A 22,388-nucleotide genomic window follows, 5' to 3' on the forward strand; every position below is an offset into this window, starting at 1 on the left:
ACAGCTCTTTCTTTAGTCTACAAAAATTTTAAAGTAATAACCATTTCTGGAGAATACAGTTGGAAATGTCAATCAAATTTCAAAGTTCAAAGATATTTGCTCTGATAGAAAACCTGAGTCAGAATTGATCAGTGGCGATCTCCCTGCAGTGAGAACGTGCACGCACTCCCCACTTCATGCATGACAAAGTGCGTGCCTGGCTTTGCATCCCCAGATCCCTGTCCCAGATCCCCTGGCACTATTCCTATGGGTAATTGAGAATGAACAGGACATGAATTGGATTTACATGGTGACTTTTACATAGAAAGTTGAGTACAGGAAACACAGGGCTCTACAAAATTAATGTTCTTTTCATATTAAATTTGTTCATTTCTCTGCTTAGTGAATGGGGCAACAATTCAGCCACCACTCCTCCAGAAAAAAAAAGAAGAGCAGTATTAAGTTTATGAATCAACCCTGGCTACTTTTGCTTAGCTTATGTTTGGGACATCCCTGTTAAAGTCCCTGAAATTAGGTATCCTGAAAAGGACCTCACACGCTGCCAGCCCTAGTGATAAACGCATAGCTGCGTCCAACATCACATCTTGTTTCAAATACTGTCACTGACAACATTTCCCTTCAGTCAGAAGCAAAGGAAGAGTGCTCTTGAGGGTATGGACGAGGAGCTGTGAACTCGTGAATTAAAAGGCCGGACTAACATTTATAAAATATCCATGATCAGGTTTAACATCCCTGCTTTGTCATTCTTAAAAGAACAATGAGTAGGTGTGAATCTCCTTCCCTTTCTCTTGCTGGGATTAACGTATGTCCTGGCAGGATGAGTTAGTTCAAATTCCTAGGAGACAATTTTGTAATTCTTAAAAACTTATTTTTAAAAATGTATTTTAATCTACAGTCTTCATATTAAATTCCCCCAATGGGCTGTTTCACATTTTTCCATCACAAGCCCTGGCTTTTCCTATTTATGAGACGACACTTCGAGATGAGTAAGGTCTTTAAAATGTGTGTGGGGTAAAAATAATTACACTGAAGTAGGAAATATAAAGCAATTGTCGCCAGCAATGTCCTTCAAGTGGTCCTCCCAATCGGCAGAGGAGTGTCACTCCCTGATGCTGCCCATGCCTTTGGCAGCTGCGTACCTTCCTCCTAGTTTTAAGGAAGAGAGAGTAGCAAGGAATACTTGTCTTCACCAAGATGCTAGAGGAGGTTTGAAAACTCTGAAGGAGAACTGTTTGCCTTCCAGATGTTCACCAATAAAATCGCTGCAAGACATGCCTACAGACACAATTTCAAGGCTTAAATTTTGTTGGTTTAGAAAGAGGGGATTTTATGGAAAATGCATGATTTCCGATAACATTTTCTATTCCTGATTGCACATGTTTCTATATTCTAAATCTTCTGGCCTTTTTGTTAACTTTGTATCTTGGAATATGCTTGAAACAGCCATGAGCTATGTAACACACATCTCAAAAATTAACACTAGAGTAACTTCTTATTTCCTTTAGAAATGGTCCAAGAGGGCCTGGACCGGAAATGACACAAAGTTCTGCCTCCTGAAAATATTTGCATAGTTTGACAGCGTGGGGCGGGTCCCTGTCTTCATAAAGACTGCTGCCTTCCCTGGGAGCAATGGAGCTCGGGGGCAGATTGAGTTTGCTGATGTTCCTTAAATGTTGAGGTTGTACTATGTCTGGGGCCTTCCTATAGTCTCTCATCCTTTGCTGAAAAAAAACAGCCAGTTGCAGGGATGAGCATCTGACGTGGTCTGAGTCACCATTCCCACGTACAATGAAAAAGAGTGGCACAGTTTTGTGTGCCTTTGGTGTAGAATATAAGAAACATAGCACACACGTGATGGCTCGTGTCACAACACACACGCCACACTACAAACATGCAAAACTGAGCTTCTGTTTCAGTTCACGTAGGAATATCAATGCTACACTTGAAATTAACTGGCATTTTTAAACTTCCGATAAACTGCAACAGGTATCTGAGCTCATGTCAGTGGGAGTATAAAAAACTGGCTCAACCTCTATAAAAAAACTGGCTCAACCTCTTTTTCCCAGCTGCTAAACGCCACTCCTTTAAGTTTGTATTCGAAGTGATTCTCTAAGTTTACAGTTCTCCCTGTGAGTTTTAAAAACCAAGCTTCAGAGAGTTCTGAGTTTGGCAGAAGCAAATTTCACCTAGGAAATAATGTGCAAGGATTTAACACTGTGTAAGTTAAGTTCAAAATCTCCATTAAAGATTATGTATAACCATGTGCACAATTGGAAATACACGCACTTGTAACAAAATCAAAACCATACTTGTGTCCGGTGCTACCATATACAGCAGCAGCATGAGCATGGATTCTTTAAAAAAGACTTCTTTGTGCAAAGATTTACACCATACTCAAACACTGTGCTAATAGGCATATGCCATGAAAGATAAAACGCCTTAGCTAACTAAGGACTGTCTGTATTCAAGTAAAATGTATACAATGTTCAAAGTGACACACACACACACTCCAATGGAAAAACTGCACAATAAGATTGTTCATCGACATATGTAAATGAGCAAATCAAACCTCCCATTCATTTTCTGATCCAATGAGCACACGATCCCAGGTTCCTGTTTCAAGGTCTTGTTGGAGGCATTACGGTGTGGAAGGTGGTTTGGGAGAAGAACAGGATCCTTGACTATCAAAACTGGTGGCTCGGCCAGGTAACTGAAAGACAGTATTTTCACAATAACCAATCGGAGACAGAAATGTAATACAGTGGGGAACTGCTGCTCCCTTGCAGTAGGGTTCATGTACCCACAATATTCAGGTTGCTGAAGAGAACACACGGCCCCCACCCTTCACAGCTTAGCCTCCCAGGGAGCAGGAGAGGACGAAAGCACGGCAGACGTGTGCAGAGATGGCACCAACACCTGCTTAGGACTGAAGTAACCACTGGTGAACAGCACTAAGTGGCTCTGGACATCAGCTACTGCACCCCAGCTGCCACAAGGCAGGTGTTGAGTTGTAGGAGGACAGTTAATGGGAGGAGGAAGATTGCGATAGGTGGAGAGTTTTAAAATACTTGAGTTACAGGAAAACAAACTCTGATTATGTAGTAGTATCCGGATTTTCTCCACGATGCTTTAGGCTGTTGAACTTGCCTTGTCTCCAACGATGCATCCCTTCCCTAGCCAGTACACAGACGATGACAGATGTTTTTCCTACACTTAAAAATCCAACCAATTCCTAAGTCTCCAGTCCAAGGATAACAAAGCAGGGGTTGTAAAACTTTTTCTGGAGAAAGTACACAGGTCTCACAGACCCCTTGGACCTGGCTTCTCATCACTAGGAAGTATCTGGGATCTTGGGCTGCTACCCACACGGTGGCTGAAGTTCTTTTGCATCTTGTGACTGAAACGTGCTCACAGGTTCTCAGACACCTACCTCCTCCTCAGCTCCCCTTCATCAGATAAATGCCTAACTGCTTACTAGGTGGAGCTATAAATACACCCTGAACCACACAGCATCTTCCCTCTCCCAGTTAAAGTCTCTTCCTCCCATGATGTCACCCCTGCACATCACAGGTGCAGCCAGTCATGTTTCTACTACTGATAAGTGCCATTGTCTACAGCAAGTGACCTGTGCAGGATTAACTCAGAGAGCAGGGTTTAGAGCCCACAGGCCTGGTCAGTGTGGTTTCCTGTCTAGCACAACTTAACTCTTATTTCCAGATTCTTAGAAATAATGTTTCCTTTACAAACTTTAATAGAAAACAGCTGGGAAAATATACAGTAAGAAGTAGGGTATATTTTACACAGAACCACTGTGAAGTTTCCAAGACTTGTTGAGTGTTCAGAACTGGTTTTGTACTTGTGAAATACTCCTGGGCATCTCTATCTTTTACGATTTACATTACAAAGTCTGACAGAGACTTGGAACACGCTTCTGTCAACAGTCATCTCAGCTGAGTCAGCCCTTCTGTTATCTGAGCAAGCAGCGTCCACGTATCCAGTTGCTCCAGTGTTCAGATAACAGCGAAGGTCACGTTTTTGCAGCTAAGCTGAGAGCAGAGTCTGGTACCACTGATACTTAGTCAATTGCACTGCACAACCTCTCCCATTCTTCACACCGAGGCCTGGTGCCAGGACCAAAAGCAGAGTCTTATCTGCATGGAGATGGCACAGGGAGATTGCAGCAACACTGTTCTTTTTATTGGGTTACCCAAAACCTATTACACGTCCATTTGTGAACCTGCATTACCTTTTAACAAATGACGTCATATTAATCATGTACTCAGACTCTGCAAGGGGCCCTGGCGGTTGTCCTTGGGAGATAAAAACTTGCAACCTGCAGTGTGTCCAGTGGGCTGAGTGGGCTGACACCCTGCCTCCCTCCTCTGGCTAATGTAATCATTAGCAGTGGTTATGCTAACAGCAAACATTGTCCCATGACCTGCTAACACCTAGTATCTGGCATTTATTAGTTTTTGTTATGTGTTGGCTACGATTGTACAGTCATAGCAGAAAGTTCAGAGAGGAGAAAGGGTTTGATGCAGAATGCATAAAATCTGAAGTTTCATTTCCTGAGCAGCGTTCAGGGACGCAGACCTGACCCCTTTGACAGAGAGCAGCATTGGGTGACGGTAGCTCTACGTAAGGCAGCTGTAGCAGAAGAGAAGCACTGAAATCCACTTTCAAGTTAGTAATAAACTTACTAGATTGCTCCACAAGTCCCTGTTGGGAGGTTCCAGGCTCTGTGAAAATGATAGATTTGCAGGTTTTATGGGCATACTGTCCGAACAAGTATGAAACCCAGAAGTCTGGTTGCTTTTAAAAATCCCACAGGGTAGAAAGAAGGTTGAACGCTAAGACACTCCAAGATGTTAGAGACAAAAGCGAGAGCAGCTATAAAGCAGAACAGAGCCACACACTCACCTCCAGCAAGGGGTGCCAGTGGGTGATTGGTTTCCGGTGATAGGCCAGCATCTCGTTCCAGTGGTCGCGGCCGAGGCCCTCGGCATCCAGGCCGGTGCGACACACGCCTATGACCTCATTGTGCCCCACCCTGTGGGTGACAGAGGGCAATGGAAATGCACACCACATGGAATTTTCAACGCAGGAGTGGGACACTAGAATCTTCCAGGGTTAAGTCCCTCCTCACCCCTGGCTTTGCTTTCTGTGGTTTTGGGTACCCGTGGTCAACCACAGCCCCTGGCCATGAACTGAGACATTGTAGAAGTAAACAATTACATTGATAATTTATGTTACAGGATATTGCTGTTATGGTTCTGTTTATTATTAGCTATTGTACTCTTATTAGCTTCAGTACTCTCTCCGGTCTCGGGCATCCCTGTGTGCTGTGGAGGGCAGACAGTGCTTCTGATCACATGGAAATGCTCACCCCAGTAGACCTGACTGACCAGCATCAGCATGCAGAAGTCCATATGTTCAAGGAACACATGCAAACCACTCTGGTGCTGTGTAACTTGCACACAGCTCTGCACAGGGGGAATGGGAAGGCGTGAGATGCACTCCTGTCTCGGCACAGTCCTGTCAGATTTAAGGGGTGTCGGTCCGATCCTGCCCTTACCATACGGCTTAATGCTTTATGGTGACGTTTCCATTCCCACCCAGAGCACAGCCAAAGCCTTCGTCTACCAAAGACCCTACCTAACTGGCTCTAGCAGATACGGTAGTACTGGTGACTGTTTGTCCTACAACTGCACCGGCCAGGGCCATGTGCAGTCCCAGAGCACATGACTTACTACTGTGTGGCACAGAGTAGGGTAGAGGACATGCCTGTTTTCTGTTTAGGTCCTGCTCTCTCAGCAACCAATCAAAAGATGAACAGTAACTTTGAGAGCTCACTGTGTGCCACTATTTTAAGCAGCTGAAATGCACAGGCCCACTTCACCCTCACAGCCGGAGCAGGAGTGACGGTCACCCTTTTATGGATACCTAAGCCAGATGCCCTGATGTTAGGAACTGGCCTGACTTCCCCCGGGTACTGAGCAGGAGGCATAAGCCAACTCCCGGCAGTGCTAAGAGGCTTCCCGCGAACAGAAAGTAATCCAAAGGGATTTCCATAGGGTTGCTGTGACAGGCATCTTTAAAGAAACCTCAGAAACATTTCAGCTACTTGAAAGTAAGAGCAACAGAGGGTGAGAGAGACACTGATCCATCTTCCACCCACTGATTCACTCCCCAGACGACCACAGCAGCTGGGAGTTCAATCTGAGTCCCCCATGTGGGCAGCAGGGACCCCAAGTGCTTGAGCCGCCATCTGCTGCCCAGAGTTTGCATTAGCAGGAAGTTAGAACCGAGGGTGGACCAGGGACTACAAACCAGCATCCCAAGTGCAGTCTTAACTGCACAGAATGCCTGATTCTTTTGCAAGCAAACCTCCACACTGTCACCTAGGACACAGAATTTGGAATGAAGCATTTTTCCCTCCCAGTTAAAAGGAAAACCGTCAGAGCAGTAAATAACCTGAAAAGCTGATCTGGACCTTCACCTGACTAGACACAGCTGCTACTTTTTATTTTTTACTTTCATATTTTATTTAAAATGCAGAGAGAGGGAGAGACACAGATCTCCCATCTAGTGGTTCACTGCCCCGGAAGTCTCCCATCACTGGGGCTGGCCCAGGTCGGAGGCAGGACTGCTGCCTCCCAGGGTACACATCAGCGGGAGCAGAGTGGGGACTTAGACCCAGGCCTCCCCAGAGGCGTCTCTGCCACACCACAGGCCAGCCCGACTGTTCTGCAGAGAGTGCAGAGACCCCGCACGTACCTGTCGTAATCCATGACCGCGATGGAGAGGCTGACCTGATCCACGTTCTCGGGAGGGATGTCAAAAATGATGGCCTCGTTGTACACGGGGTTCAGCGTGTTCTTCTTGGTGGTGGTTTTCCGCTTCTTTAGCCTCCGACCCTCACACATCAGGGACACTTTGACGTAAGGGTCTAGGAGTGAGAAAGTAAAGATCAAGGCACTCATTCAAAGCCTAAAGAGAACTCGTTCATTTTCGCTCTATATGGAAAGGAGCATATTGAACATTGTTACTGAATTATCTGGGAGCAAGATTCAAGACTTCTTATGTTAAGCGATTTATATGGAATAAACTGGAAAGGGATTTCACTAGTAAAATTTTTAAAGATTTATTTGAAAGAGTTACAGAGAGAAGGAGAGGAAGAGAGAGACGTCTTCTAACCATTGGTTCAGACCCCAATTGGCCACAATGGCTGGAGCTGTGCCCATCCCAAACCAGGAGCCAGGAGCTTCCTCATGGTCTCCTCTATAGGTGCAGGGGCCCAAGGATGTGGGCCATCTTCCACTATTTTCCCAGCCACAGCAGAGCTGGATGGGAAGTGGAGCAGCCAGGACTCAAACCGGCGCCCATGTGGGATGCTGGCTCTGCAGGCAGAGGCTTAACCCACTATGCCACAGTGCCAGTCCCAACTTTAAAAAGTGATTCACAAGTGAGTACGAACTCCCATCTGCTTGTTCGTTCATGAAATGCCGACCAGGGCCAGGGCTGGGGCAGTGCTGAAGCTGGGAGCAGGGAACTCAATCCAGGTCTCCCACATGGGTGGTAAGGATCCACTCTCATGAGCCATCACTGCTGCTTCCCGGGGTCTATTTTAGCAGGAGGCTGGAGTCAGGAGCCAGAGCCAGGAACCAAACTGAGGTACCTGGATGTAAAACACAGCTAACTTAACAGCCAGGCTGAACACTCACTCCCTGACTTCACTATCTTAACAAGGGAGTCTATCAAAAAAATTAATGAAAATTAGAAATGCAAGGTAAGTTTCTTTTGGTGCAAAACAAAAGTTGAAATTCAAAGACTTTTTTTTCATAATTGGTGTCTGCCTCAGTCTGTGGAGAAGTCACTGTAAAGGAGAAGCACAGAGCCTGCCAAGGCTCTTCATCCCAGGACGCTTTTCACTCCAAGTGTTATGTAGGAAAGATACCGTAACAGGCTACATACATTAGGATTAGCATCCTTCAGAAGACTCAGACAAAACTTGTGAAAGATTTAGGAACACTCTATCTGGACAACTACATCTAATCAGGGTGGGTAGAAATCACCAAGCAAAACCTAAGTTCTCCTTGGAATTGTTTGCAGCTACTGGGAAAGGTGCTAAAATGGGAAGTATCATGCTATTTGTTAAGGAGTGAGGTTTGAAGATGGCAGTGTATGGTAAACAGGTGATGTTTTGTTTAAAGACGGCCACAGGAAGACTCCTGATAGGACTGTCTATATGATGCCAGCTGCACACAGAGAAGTCCGACAAGGCTGTATCTCCAGGGCCAAAGGGATCAAATCACTACCAAGTTCTGCCCCAGTTGACGTGGTCCTTGCCCTTCCACCCCACCCACAACCTTATTATCAACAATTATACCAGCTTTTATAAAGCATCACAGTTGTGTCTTTTCATTCAAAGGAGGCATAGCCTCGGAAGGTAGTGTTGGCATCTGGTGACCAAGTGACGGTAGAAATCGTATCTGCTCTGTCATTTTCCTTCAGGTCAAGCTCCAACTGCACCATCACCACCTCTTATGCTTTGTTTCCATATGATAAATTAATTTCCTTAGAATAAGCCAAAAATGATGTCCAATTATATCTGAACAGGTGCAATTATATTTGCAATTCAAGAAGAATATGTAGGGGTGTATTTCAGAAAACATAAAAAGTAGGCAGAGGGAGACAAAGTTACAAGGTAACCTGGAGCGTGTTGCACAACTACTTTTGAATTTTCTGGTGTTTTCTAGAACGTTTTCTGTAAGAACTGTGATGCACTTTTGTGTTTGAGCCACAGGCCCAGGCCTTCTTGTCAGCACCACGAGGAAGCACACTTTATCCTGTGTGATCCCCACATCTCGGCTGCACGGCTCTGCCTGTGACAAGGATAATTTACGGGCTCCTTGGCTGATTCACAGCCTGTTGTGAGGATTAATGAGGAGGTGCTCCCGAAGCCTGCGCTCCTCCGATGAAAAGCCCAGAAACAGAACCAGAAATCTTACACTTAATTACAACTCAGAGGCTGTTTGCTTGTCTCAGGATCTGATCTCTCTTCATACATGGTAAAAAGTAAAGATAAACAGTAATTTGCAGAGTGCATTGTTTACCCTGAGTTCTTCAACACTTATTGACCCTGGAGTTTTTCACTTGCTCTTCAACCTTCATATACACATCATGTGATATAAAGGGGGAAAAAAGGGGGAGGTCTACGACAGAGTTCCAAAGTCACGATGCTAGAGAGAGACAGCAAGGAGCCACCTGGTCCTCATGCCTCTTAGCCCTTGGTTTTCCTGTACCCTTTCACATCTTTTCTGTGCAAACTTTGGCAACACAAATGTATATTCTCAAATTCCCCATGCTTACACAGTAGTGAGCATGCTATCCATATTTGGTTTTATGCCTTTTATAAAGATTTATTGATGTAGTTATTGGAAAGGAAGTGTAACAGAGAGAGTGAAGAAAGGAAGGTCAGGGAGAGAAAAAGCACAGGCACTAGATCTTCCATCTGCTGATTTCCTCCCTAAATGGCCATGACAGTCAGAATGGGGCCAGGCCAAAGCCAAGAGCCTGCAACTCCTTCCTGGTCTCCCCTATGGGCAGCAGGTGCATTAGCAGGGAGCAGAAGCGGAGGAGCCAGGACTCAAGCTGGCACTCTGATATTTAGTGTTGGCATTGCAGGCACAGGTTTAACCTGCCATACCGTTAACACCAGTCCCTTGTGTCTTTTGTGGTTTTTCTGCTTTTTTAATTTACTTGTGTGTTCTAGAGCTCATTCCATACCAGAATTAAGACCTTCTTCCTGCTTTCTGAGGAACCACAAACTATGGATGCCTCCACTGTGATACCCTTTACTCTCTCTCAAGTTATTTCTCATTTGCATTTAATTCAACAGGTAGTTACTGATCTCCCCACTCTTACCATTTGTCTCCCACATCCTTTTCTGCCAACAGTCACCTATCAGGTTATAAATAATCTCCCAGAACTGCAGTGACTTAAGGAGTAAAGGAGTGTGGTATGGCTCATCTCTCTTTGCTGTCGCAGTACAAGCGTCCTTCGAGAATTTCTTAGAGAACTCCAGGAAGCAATGCTATGCTTCATTAGTTCCTCCAGTCCCTCAGGCTGTCGGCAAGGATGCAAGTTCAAGTCTAACAGTGATTAGTGATTTAGTGATTTCATAGTGATAATAAGAATAGAGAGGTGACTGGGACACTGCACTTTGTCACCTCTCTCCTTTTAAAAAACCAAGTTACTGATCATTCGACAGCCAAATATAATTTTACACACAGGCTAGTTTATTTGGGAATGTGCCCTTGATGTGAGCTTACCTGATGAGCCTGTGACATCCATGGCCTTGAGGTTTCTGCACTTGATGACCGTCAGTGTCATGCGCCCAGCAGTGGGTAGGTAACACAGGGAGAACATGATTTCCCCCAGGTCTACACTCTCCTGGAACGGCAAAGGGAATGTTAATACCAACATCACTTCAAACTGTTTTGTGCAGCATGCAGGAAACTTAGAGGACAGCTGTCCTGGATAAGGCAGTGGGCAAAGGACACCTCCAGCTACTCACCTGGCACCTGCGCTCGTATTAATAACAGCCTCAGGCTCAGCACAAGGAAATCCAGACTGACTCCTCCCATTTTCCATCATGTTCAAACACCATTCCACAGTGGCATCACAACTTACCCAAAAAAAGTAAAGCTGAACACTGATCAGTCATTTCTGTTCTTCCATTTCCTTCACTCCTGCAGGCAATCCCCTTGAGGGTCTTGTCCACAAGATCTACAGAATGTACCCTACATCATGGCTTTCTTTGCTCTCTCCTACTTCCATTCAACCATCTTTTCTCCCCAGGACCATTCCATTGGCCTCTAAAACTGATCTCTGACTCCAGATGTTAATGTTCATAAAGCTGTCACTTCAGGAGACATCCATGAAGCTTAAATTATATTATACCATTCTCCTACTTAAGACTATCTAAGGGCTCACAGCAATCCTGGAATAAAACTCACACATCTTACCTTGGCGGTGGAATAACTACATCTGCTGTCCTGCTGTCCTTAAAAAAAGCACCCGCTCTGCTCTTGAAACTGTCTGTGGGCAGTGCCTACAAGGCCATACACCTGACACTCACCTCATCTGGACCTGACCTCTTGAACTTCATCCCCTAACTCCCGTACCCAGCTCTCATGCACACACGAAAGCCTTCTTCCATTATTCAAGCAAATGACATTTTTCTCTTGCTTTTCGAACTTTGTGTTTTCCCTCTGATAGTGCTTTTCCCCTTCATTTTCTGGCTTCTTCTTGTCGAGGGAACTCAGCCTGACAACATCTCTTCAGAGAGGTCTGCCCAGTCTTGTCATTTGAAGCTAGCACCTGGTTCCTACTGTAGACCTACCCTCTCCTATCTACACCTACACACACACACACACACACATGTGTATACATACCTGCATATACCCACAGGTACATCCGACTCCCATAGCAGTGACCACTGTCTGACATCTTCTAATTAAATCTTTTCACTTGCTCTGTTCTGTTTTTCTCATGCTCATACAGGGCTCCTGGCTGTCTGGCTTTCCACATCCTCCTCACATGCTTGGTGTATATGCATTTATTGAAAGAATGAATTAACCTGGATAGAAACCAACATGTTTTCTTTCATTTGTAAAGTGGAACTGTCCATGGTACTGGACACAGATTTCTGCATTGCCTTTGTGTGGGTGGTAGACAAAAGAAAACGAATGCAGGCAATGGATGCCTTAGGATGCTTCTCAGAGAGCTGTTCACAGGGTTCTGTAAATCATTCCTGGTCAGACATCTGTGTTAGGTTTAATTTAGGGAGGGGGAGAAGAGCTGCTGATTGTACACTCAGGCCCACAGAACAAGTCATTAGAAGTTCATGACAGGATAGGAATCTGGTGCAGCAGTTAAGATGCTCCTTGGGATGTCTACATCCCACTCTGGAGTGCCTGATTCCAGCTTCCTGCTAATGCACACAGACTATAGGTGATTGTCTAGTACTTGGGTTGCAGTCACCCACATGGGGGACCCAGATTAAGTTCCAGAACACTGGTTTCGGCCTTGCCCAATTCTGCCTATTGTAGACACTTATGAGATCAACCAGTGGGTAGGAAACTCTGTATTTGTTTCTTTGCCCTTCAAATAAAAATTTCTTCATGATGAACTATTAGCATTTAACATTGATTGAATTTATTCACACAGCTCACATTCTGATATATGTAATTTCTATTTCTTTATTCATGGACTAGAAGAGCACAGTAGTTAAACTTGAACTTGACTTTCAATTTTCTACTTCCAACCTGTGAGATCCTGGAAAATTTAATCTTTGCATCTCTGAAACTTCATTTTCCAATTTAGGACAACACCCACTCCAGAGGTATTGTGAGCACTCAAGTTCTATGGTAAGAGATGTTGTTTGTTCACAGCTGCGTAGCTGGCATATGGAGCCAAGTTTTACACATGTAAGTATGGAGTAAGTGAAAAAAATCACTAAATGGGGGCAGTTATTTTTCTAAGACAATTAGTGAAAGTAAGCACTATTAAACCGAGGTCTATCTATCCAACTACATCTCCTTGGGGCAGCTGCATTGCTGCAGACTGAAAACAGTGACCAGGAGTCCACAGAAGAGGACTAAGTAAAAGCAGGGTGAGGACACCCTCCTGCTGGGATGATGTCACCCTTGTCACCATGGCTGAGCATGGTGGAAGGAGCTGCACACACTGAAACACTCAAGTGTGTGCGAGTGTGCCCTTGCAGCCTTCAGTACAGCAGGAAGAAAGCAGGGTAATAGGGCTAAGAAAATAAATCCCAATTACACAGTTACCCCTTTCTTTATCTTTCTCCTAGGATTCCTTTATGTTCAGCCCATGGGCTGTTGTTTTCCATCTGACAGCCATGTCTCCTTCCATCTCTGGTATTTCTCCTTTCAGTTGCTACCAGCAAATGTAGGCATTTTTGTTTTCAGTTGGCCAAATTAAGGGACCTCTCCAGGAATGTAGGACAGTATACAAAGTTCCACTAGTAAATATGGGTAGGGGCAGGAGGTTGATGGAAAAGCCAGAAAGAAAATGGGAGACAGGACCTCAGGTAGGTCATGCTTAGAACCCTACAGAAAATGCCCCAAATGGACACAGGAAGAAAGCACACAGAGTCATTTAAAAGTATTAAACTATTTTCACCTGATTCATACAATTTTATGTATTAATCTGTGAACATTTCATTTCCATTTCTGATATGCCTGTTGCCAGCAAGTTCAGAGTCAGCTGTCATTACAGAAAGACCCATCCTGTGGACTCCGTTTCCACAGAACGGTAGCCGTCTAGTACTATAACAAGTTCATGAGCATAGACAAGGTAAACTAAGGAGCTGACCAAGCATCAACCCAATAAACTAAAATCAAAGGGCATCTTCCAGCACCTGGGTTCTAACCTAGTTGAGGTGGCACAGAAGGATTAAGATACCAGCTACAACACTGGCATCCCTTCCTGGATCACTGGTTTGAGTCCTGGTTCTCTGCTTCCAATCCAGCTCCCCACTCATGCACCTGGGAAAGTAGCAGATGATAATTCAAGTACTCAGGTCCCTGCCACCCACATGGGAGACCCAGATGGAGTCTCTGGCTCTTGGCTTTGGCCTGGCCCAGCCTTGGCCATTGTGGCCATGTAGGAAGTGAACCATTGGATGGAAGATCTCTGTCTCTCCCTTTCTCTGTCACTCTGCTTTCCAAATAAATAAAATAAATCTTTAAAAATGAAGACAATTGGGGCTGGTGCTGTGGCATGGTGGGTAAAGCTGCTGCCTGCAGTGCTGGCATCCCATATGGACATCGGTTTGAGTCCTGGCTACTCTACTTCCAATCCAGCTGCTGCTATGGCCTGGGAAAGCAGTAGAAGATGGCCCAAGGCCTTGGGCCCCTGCACCCGCATGGGAGACCCGGATGAGGCTCCTGGCTTCAGATGGGTGCAGCTCTGGCTGTTGCGGCCTTTTGGTGAGTGAACCAGTGAATGGAAGACCTCCCTTCCTCCCTCCCTCCCTCTCTCTGCCTCTCTACCTCTCCTTCTCTCTCTGTGTAACTCTGACTTTCAAACAAATCAATGAATCTTAAAAAAAAAAAAAAAATGAAGACAGTTGGCTCTCTGCCTACTGCAGCGGTAAGAACTCACTTCAGTACTGACTTTCCACATGGCAAGGCATCTTAAGCAAACTGGAATGAACTGGGAGATAAGAGTCAATGCATGTATGTACACGTGCCAAGTGCACTGAGGTTGACTTTCTCTTATACTATGGTTCTCTGTCAGGAGTTATATATGTGAATGCACACAGAAAATGGCAGATGCTCTCTAAGGTGAACACCAATAATCTTCAACTTTTGATTTTTGGAAGCGATGTGAGATGTCAACGTGTTAAAATGAACTTAACGGGCCGGCGCCGTGGCTCAACAGGCTAATCCTCCACCTTGCGGCACACTGGGTTCTAGTCCCAGTTGGGGCGCCGGATTCTGTCCCGGCTGCCCCTCTTCCAGTCCAGCTCTCTGCTGTGGCCAGGGAGTGCAGTGGAGGATGGCCCAAGTCCTTGGGCCCTGCACCCCATGGGAGACCAGGAGAAGCACCTGGCTCCTGCCATCGGAACAGCGCGGTGCGCCGGCAGCAGCGCGCCTACCACGGCAGCCATTGGAGGGTGAACCAATGGCAAAAAGGAAGACCTTTCTCTCTATCTCTCTCTCTCACTGTCCACTCTGCCTGTCAAAAAATAAAAATTAAAAAAAAATTTAAAAAAAATGAACTTAATGAAGGCGAGTGGCCCGATGACCTTAACAAAGGTCTCGGAACAGATGCAATGCACAACTCCGGGCTTAGCTACAGTGCTCTGAACTGCAAGTCCTCACCACTAACTCTGTCTCCGTCCTGAGCACACAACTCCAATGAATAGAGTTTTTGTTTTTAAAGTGTTTCTTTACTTGAAATGCAGAGTTAGAGAGAGAGGGAGATAGAGAGAAATAGATCTTCCATCCACTGGTTCACTCTCCAAATGGTCACAAAGCCCAGGGCTTGGCCAGACCAAAGCCAGGAGGCTAGAACTCCATCTGTGTCTTCCAAGTGACTGATGGCAGCCCAGACACTTGAGCCATCTTGCTGCTTTCCCAGGCTCATTAGCAGGGAACTTTGGAAGAAGCGCAGCCAGGTCTCAAACTGCCACTCATATGGGATGCTGGCATATCAGGCAATGACTTAACCATGTGGGCCAGGATGCTAGCCTCATTTTTTTTAAAGAGTATGTAGGGGTTTTTTCTACTTCCTCTTTGCCATCTGCCCCATGCCACTCAGCTTCACTCAGCACTGCAAATAGGAATTCTTGGCTTCCAGCTAAGAAACAGCAAACAAGGTGAAAGGTCTCTGAACATACAACAGTCAGAAAATTAGACACTAAAGTTCTTTTGTCTTCTGAAGACTTTGTCATTTCTTACTTAACACTATTATTTTTAACAGCATTGTAACAAGAATGCTTGTTTGCTCTATCGATCCACAGGAGGTCAGAGGCACACATGAAATGAAGAGAGAAATTAACAGCATGTCTCGGGAAGGCAGCGGTAAGTGACAGTTACACAAACACAAGGCAGAGAAGAGAGAACCAACTATTACAACAGGGATGGCCCACTGCAATCGTTCTGCGCTAAGGAGAATTAACCCTAACAACGCCTCAGTAACTCACAACCGAACAGTCTGTGCAGATGTGAACAGTAATTAATGCTCAAACCTTGAGTCATCGAGAAAGAATTCCATCCTTTGTGTTCTCTTCAAGGAGCTGGAGAACTATCCACTGTTGTCCCAGGTTGTTTGTATCCAAAAGGCTTAAAATATTTAAAGTGGTCATTTTGGCTTCTGAGGTTCTGAAACTGTTCCTCATGTGTGACTCAGCCTCTACCATTTCACATGCACACGACTTTCTCACATTACCCTCTGAAAACCTCTTTTGTTATTGGGCGGAGCCCCAGTGGAAGGGCTGCTCTGAAGCCCTGGGTACCCTGACTTCTGTAAGGGACGCAGCCTTCACTCCACATCACACACGCCGATTTGTCTAAGCATGAGGAATGACGGCCACGTGAGTCCACCCTTGGAAAAGGGGCACAGGAACCCAGGCTGCCTGGAGGCGGGGTCAGCGGTCGCACACATGACTGCTGCACCAACACGTAGACAAGCAGATAAAGGCAATTTTCTGATGAATGGCCACAGTCACCTCACAGATCGTCACAGTTATAAACTCTGTTCCATGTACACTTTCTCCAAAAATAAAAACAGGAGGCATGGGAAAGATGCAATGGTCAACACACGTTTGCAATGCACATCCCACATCAGGGCTACTTGAACCAGAAGTAAGCTGTAGTAATGGAGTGTAAGGGATGGACGGGGCAGAGTAAAGGCCCCCTGACTACAGGGGGTGAGCACCAAGGGCAGCACTCCTGGAGGGAAATGACCACTGCACAGGGGCTTCCAGCACTGCAGACACGGGATTCCCCCAGAGAAAAGGAATGGTGTTGGATGCGAGTGCTGTGTTAAGTACCAGAAATAACAGCAGGAAATAAGGTCGAGAGGGATCCTGGTCACGTGTTAAAGGGGGTTCAGTCCGGATGCACTGCGGTGGCTTCCATGGGCAACAGAGATCCACAGGTCCTGGTGGCTCAAAGAAGGAGTCTGGCTGTGAGCAGACAGCACGGCATACTGGGTTAGAGAAACTGGAGTGCAAACCCTGTGTTCCACGTAGTAGCTCCCAGGCACACAGCCCCCACACGGACCTCCCTCAACTTCCTCTTCATCTCAGGAAAAGTGACACATCTACCTTGTACACAGAATGTCTGGCATAATCGGACACCCCCGAATTACAACGGTGTGGAGGGAAACAGGCTGTGAGAAACACTTGTTCCCCTGGTGCAGGCTGGATGAGGGTGGCAAAGACACAACGTAGGTAATGAAGTAAAGCAGGTGTGGGGTGGTGCTGGCTGAGAGGAGGCTGGGACTCAGGGACACACTGGAAGTGAGAATCATTAAGACCTACTGAAAACGAGAACAGCTGAAACACGCGGTCGGTTGCTGTGGTGACGGCAGTCACCACTTCCACTTAGCACCCTAAATGCAGCCTGCCTCCCCCATTTCCTCGAGGGTAAGAAAACAGATGGTTTTCTTCACACTGAAGAAAAGCAAGAGGGGTTATTAGCTCACGCAAGGTAGCAGAGGGAGACGCAGGCTCGGAGCAGGTCTGCGCCGTCGGGAGAACAGCACCGTCTGTCTTCCTCCCTGACCCACACCCCTCAGTCCCTGGGGGAAATCATCGAGTTCAACCCTGAGCAATCCATGGAGCCTTACTTGGCCATTTTTCAAAGACATGAACCTGCCTGCCTTTCAAGTGTAAATCTTGTACTTCGAAGCACTGCTAACAGCGAGATCTGAATTGGGGCTGACATGGCTGGGTTCCCAGGGCAAGGACAGATGGTCACAGACAATGGCTATCACTGAAACTCTCCAATAATGTGCAAGAGGACCACAAGCCCCGTTCTCGGGGCACCGAGCATCAGGGTTGAAATATCTGGGGATTTCCAAGGGAAGGCCACAAAGGATCAGGTCTCTGATGCTATCTCTTGGTTCTGCTTAAAATCTCCAAGGCTTCTCTGATCCATGTGGGACACACAGGCTTACACGCGAAGCTGCAACTCTGACATGACACATGTGGGACACACAGGCTTACACGCGAAGCTGCAACTGACATGACACATGTGGGACACAAAGGCCTTACACATGAAACCACAACTCTGACATAACACATGTGGGACACACAGGCTTACATGTGAAACCACACTCTGAAATGACACATGTGGGACACACAGGCTTACATGTGAAACCACACTCTGAAATGACACATGTGGGACACACAGGCTTACGTGCAAAGCCACAACTCTGACATGACACACATGGGGGACACACAAGCTTACACATGTAGCTGCGACTCTGACAGGACACACGTGGCTCCTAGTAATCTAGTGCCTACATACTTTGCTACCTTCATGTCATAAATTTCTTGTTATGCTCCTATAATCCCCAAACTCCAGCTCTATCAAATGCCGTATCACCCTCCAACCATTCACTCCTTCATGGGTGTGCTCCTGCCCCTAATACAGGTCAGCCTTCTGGTCCCTGGGGAACACTGATGACCGGCACACACGTTTCTCCCCCAGGGAGTCCACAGGCAGTGTACTTTAAAGGGGATAGATCCTGATCTGATGTTGTAAGAACTTCTGGAGGGATTCTTGGGTTTTAATTATGGCACCAGTGATGAAAGGCATCTTATTCTTCCCCGAGTAGCAAGAAGGCTCAGCGATAAGTCAGGATTAGACTGACCCTTTAAGACTGAGAACATGGCCAGCACCGTGGCTCAATAGACTAATCCTCCGTCTGCAGCGCCAGCACCCCGGGTTCTAGTCCCGGTCTGGGTGCCGGATTCTGTCCCGGTTGCCCTGCTTCCAGGCCAGCTCTCTGCTGTGGCCCGGGAAGGCAGTGGAGGATGCCCAAGTGCTTGGGCCCTGCAGCCACATGAGAGACCAGGAGGAAACACCTGGCTCCTGGCTTCGGATCAGCACGGTGCGCCAGCCACGGCGGCCATTGGAGGCTGAACCAACAGCAAAGGAAGACCTTTCTCTCTGTCTCTCTCTCTCACTGCCCACTCTGCCTGTCAAAAAAAAAAAAAAAAAGACTGAGAACAGGTGCAACTTCAGCTAAAGAGGCTGTGAGCCGAGGCCTGCAAAGGCCTAAAACTACCAGAAGATCGACCAGGAAGCACTGGGCCCGTGAGGCCAGGGTGTAATCTGAATGGCAACGCGGTGACCTTATCCTGAACAGCCCTGATCACGCTGACCTTCTCTGTTGACAGGAGACAGAAGCCAGGGTCACAGCTCGGGATGATGACCAGAAGCAGCTGCAGCTCGACTTAAAAGAGATTATAGAAATGTATGGTATGTGCCCGGTTTATAGCCTGACACGGTAGATGCTAAAAAATATAGTGTTTTTTTTTTCCATAAAAATTCTTCCTGGGGTCAATGACTGGCATAGGACAGATGCTTAACTAAAATCTCATGGAGCGAATAAATGATTAAATCCCGAAAGCATCAGCCAGGCCGTGGTTTCAGTTATAAATAAGGCACAGACTGTTTAAGGGAGTGAGGACCACCCAGTAAGCAGAGAACAAGTGAGCCAAGATGCCCATGATGGCGTCCTGGTTGGTGTGTGTGAAAGTAACACAGGGGCTGGCCCACGTATAGTGGCTCAGAGGATACAATGAACTAATGGCCCTAGCACTTTTGAGCCATTTAGAGATACATATAGTGTTTCAGGAGTGACAGTAATAACTACCTCCTAGTTTTATTCAACTTTATACATTTTGCTAGTCCAGTGTGATCACGTTAGCCACTGAAATTTCCAAGTCAAGGGTGTCCAGGTCTATGAATTGCTTTTCTCTGTGCACACCTGGCCATCGCCCCCAGCCAGCCAGCACGGGCACCTCAGTGACTACACGGACAACAAGGATGGGGAAGCCGGTGATGGGAGACAGTCAGGCCCCGTCACTAACACTACAATCCTCCAGCTGCTGGCCCACTTCCGCCCTTTCCTAAGAACCACCACTTTCTCCTACTGCGTCCTCGCTGCCCCTCCTCTCCCCTCCCCCCGCCCATTCACTTTAATTAAAGCTGGATTTCATCAATTTCAGAAGTATGGGAAAGCAAAGGGAGGGAAAGCCACTATCACAAAGTGTAGTAAGATTCCTGGAACTTCACAGCCTCTTCTCACTGTTGATTCTGTCTTGCAATACTTGCAGACAGAGAAAATGCTCACAAGATGCCCTCAGAGGATGTCCCTGCACTTCTGCACGGAAGACAGAATACATTCTCTATTAAGCACATTTTTTTTTTTTACTTTGCTAAGGTTTTATTTTTAAAATAAATTTCATCATGTATTTTGTGATTTGATTTGGCCTACATATTGATAGTCACATGGCTACTACAGGGATTAGGCACATAATTTTTTTAAGATTTATTTTATTTGAAAGGCAGAGTTACAGATAGAGACAGAAAGATCTTGCATCTGCTGGTTCATTCCCCCAATGGCTGCAACACCTGAAGCTGAGCTGATCTAAATCCAGGAGCTTCTTCTGGCTCTCCCACATGGGTACAGGGGCCCAAATACCAAATACTTGAGCCATCCTCTGCTGCTTTCCCAGGCACATTAGCAGGGAGCTGGATCAGAAGTGGAGCAGCCAGGACTTGAACCAGCGCCCATAGGGGATGCTGGCACTGCAGGCAGCAGCTTTATTCATTATGCCACAGCACTTGCCCCTAGGCACATAATCTTAAGTGCTGAGCTTGACTGTGGCACAAAACCCAGCTGAAAATTGACTAAGGTCAGAGCAGCAACAGGGCATAGTTAGGACAATCACAAGCCCCACTGGGAATTATGTATTTTTTTTTAAGATTTATTTTATTTGTTTGAAAGAGTTACACACACAGAGAGAGGGAGAGGCAGAGAGAGAGAGAGAGAGAGAGAGAGAGAGAGAGAGAGTCAGTCTTCCATTGACTGGTTCACTCCCCAATTGGCCGCATGGCCAGAGATGCACTGATCCAAAGCCGGGAGCCAGGAGCTTGGGTCTCCCATGTGGGTGCAGAGGCCCAAGGACTGGACCATCTTCTGCAGCTTTCCCAGGCCACAGCAGAGAGCTGGATCAGAAGTGGAGCAGCCGGGACTTGAACTGGTGCCCCTACTGGATGCTGGCACTGCAGGCGGGCGCTTCAACCCACTGCGCCACAGCGCGGGCCCTGGCACTATGTGATTAACAGTAGCTGCCCAGAGCTACTACTGCTGGAGATGCTGTTTGTAAGGGTCCATGTTTCTTCTCAGTGGGGGATCTGTTTACATTTCCCAGTCTAGGTGGGAAATACCTGCCTGCCAGGATATGTTAGCTACTCCCCTGTCCCATAGGGCCATGGCCTCAGCTACCGGACAATGAGGTGCTCAGGTTACAAAGAGAATGGAGGCCTTAAGACAAAAAATTTAATCTGCAAACTACTGTGTACTAAGCTTGCTGGAGCCCAGAGGGAATGATCCAAACACATGCTGGGATAAGAGCAACTTCAGAAGGGAAAGAGGAAAAGAGGATACAAACTTGCTGAGGACTTACCTCCCCATCAGACTGGTTAGAAATATTATCAGAAGTGAAAATGAATCTTGATAAAGAATGGGATGGGAGAGGGAGAGGGAGATGGGATGGTTGCAGGTGGGAGGGACGTTATGGGGGAAAAGCTGCTATAATTCAAAAGTTGTACTTTGGAAATGTATATTTATTAAATAAAAGTTAAAAAAAAAGAAATATTATCAGCTTTTTTACTGAAAAGAATGGAAGACTTATTTCTGGGTAGGAGACAGACACCTGTGCAACATATTGTATGTAGCTTGTGTCTGAATGTTTGTGCTCTTAAATACTCTTACAAAACTCCTATTTAAATATTCCCGCAGGTGGCCAGTGCCGCGGCTCACTTGGCTAATACTCCACCTGCAGCGCCGGCACACCGGGTTCTAGTCCCGGCTGGGGCACTGGATTCTTTCCTGGTTGCTCCTTTTCCAGTCCAGCTCTCTGCTGTGGCCCAGGAGGGCGGTGGAGGATGGCCCAGGTCCTTGGGCCCTGCACCCCATGGAAGCACCTGGCTCATGGCGCGCCAGCCGTAGCAGCCATTTGGGGGGTGAACCAAAGGAAAGGAAGACCTTTCTCTCTGTCTCTGTCTCGCTCTGCCTGTCAAAAAGTTTTTTAAATAAATAAATATTCCTGCAGGTAGACACAGTGACACCAAGAGCATGACTTCAGTACTTTAAGTACTTCCTTTCGTTAATTCACATGGTTCTACTCCAGCCCCGCAGGGTGTAATGTCCATCTGGTGGGCAGAGATCACACTCAGTCTGTCAGTGACGGGCTCACTGCTGAACACCATCACTGCTCTCTTAAATCACCCAGTGTGAAACCCAAAGCTCTTTCCATGGCCTTGTCTCCGATTCTGATTCACCAGAAAGTGGCAATCGAAAATGGGCAACCAAATCTACACTGTGGACCAAACAGATCTAACTGATATCTACAGAACCTTTCGTCCCACAGTTGCAGAATACACATTTTTTAATCAGTACATGGAAGTTTTTCTAGAATATGCTAGGCCATAAAGCAAGTTTCAGAAGATAGAAATTAACAACTGAAGAATCTCTAGAAAATATGCAAACACATGGATACCAAACAACACGCTCTTGAATGAACACTGAGTCATAGAAGAAATCAC

General features: G+C 46.4%; 1 protein-coding gene across 1 annotated transcript in view; it reads right to left on the minus strand.

Annotated features, from left to right (window-relative positions):
- Positions 1-2,638: 2,638 nt before the first annotated feature.
- SYT10 (synaptotagmin 10) overlaps positions 2,639-22,388 on the minus strand; it is a 68,376-nt gene continuing 48,626 nt past the window's right edge. Inside the window, exons 4-7 of the mRNA XM_062195060.1 lie at positions 10,335-10,455; positions 6,778-6,949; positions 4,921-5,050; positions 2,639-2,710 (exon numbers count right to left, since the gene is read on the minus strand). Coding sequence (XP_062051044.1) covers positions 2,639-2,710; positions 4,921-5,050; positions 6,778-6,949; positions 10,335-10,455 — 495 coding nt within the window. The remainder of the gene's footprint in view (positions 2,711-4,920; positions 5,051-6,777; positions 6,950-10,334; positions 10,456-22,388) is intronic.

The sequence above is a fragment of the Lepus europaeus genome, chromosome 6, assembly GCF_033115175.1.
Source record: "Lepus europaeus isolate LE1 chromosome 6, mLepTim1.pri, whole genome shotgun sequence".
Lineage (NCBI taxonomy): Eukaryota > Metazoa > Chordata > Mammalia > Lagomorpha > Leporidae > Lepus > Lepus europaeus.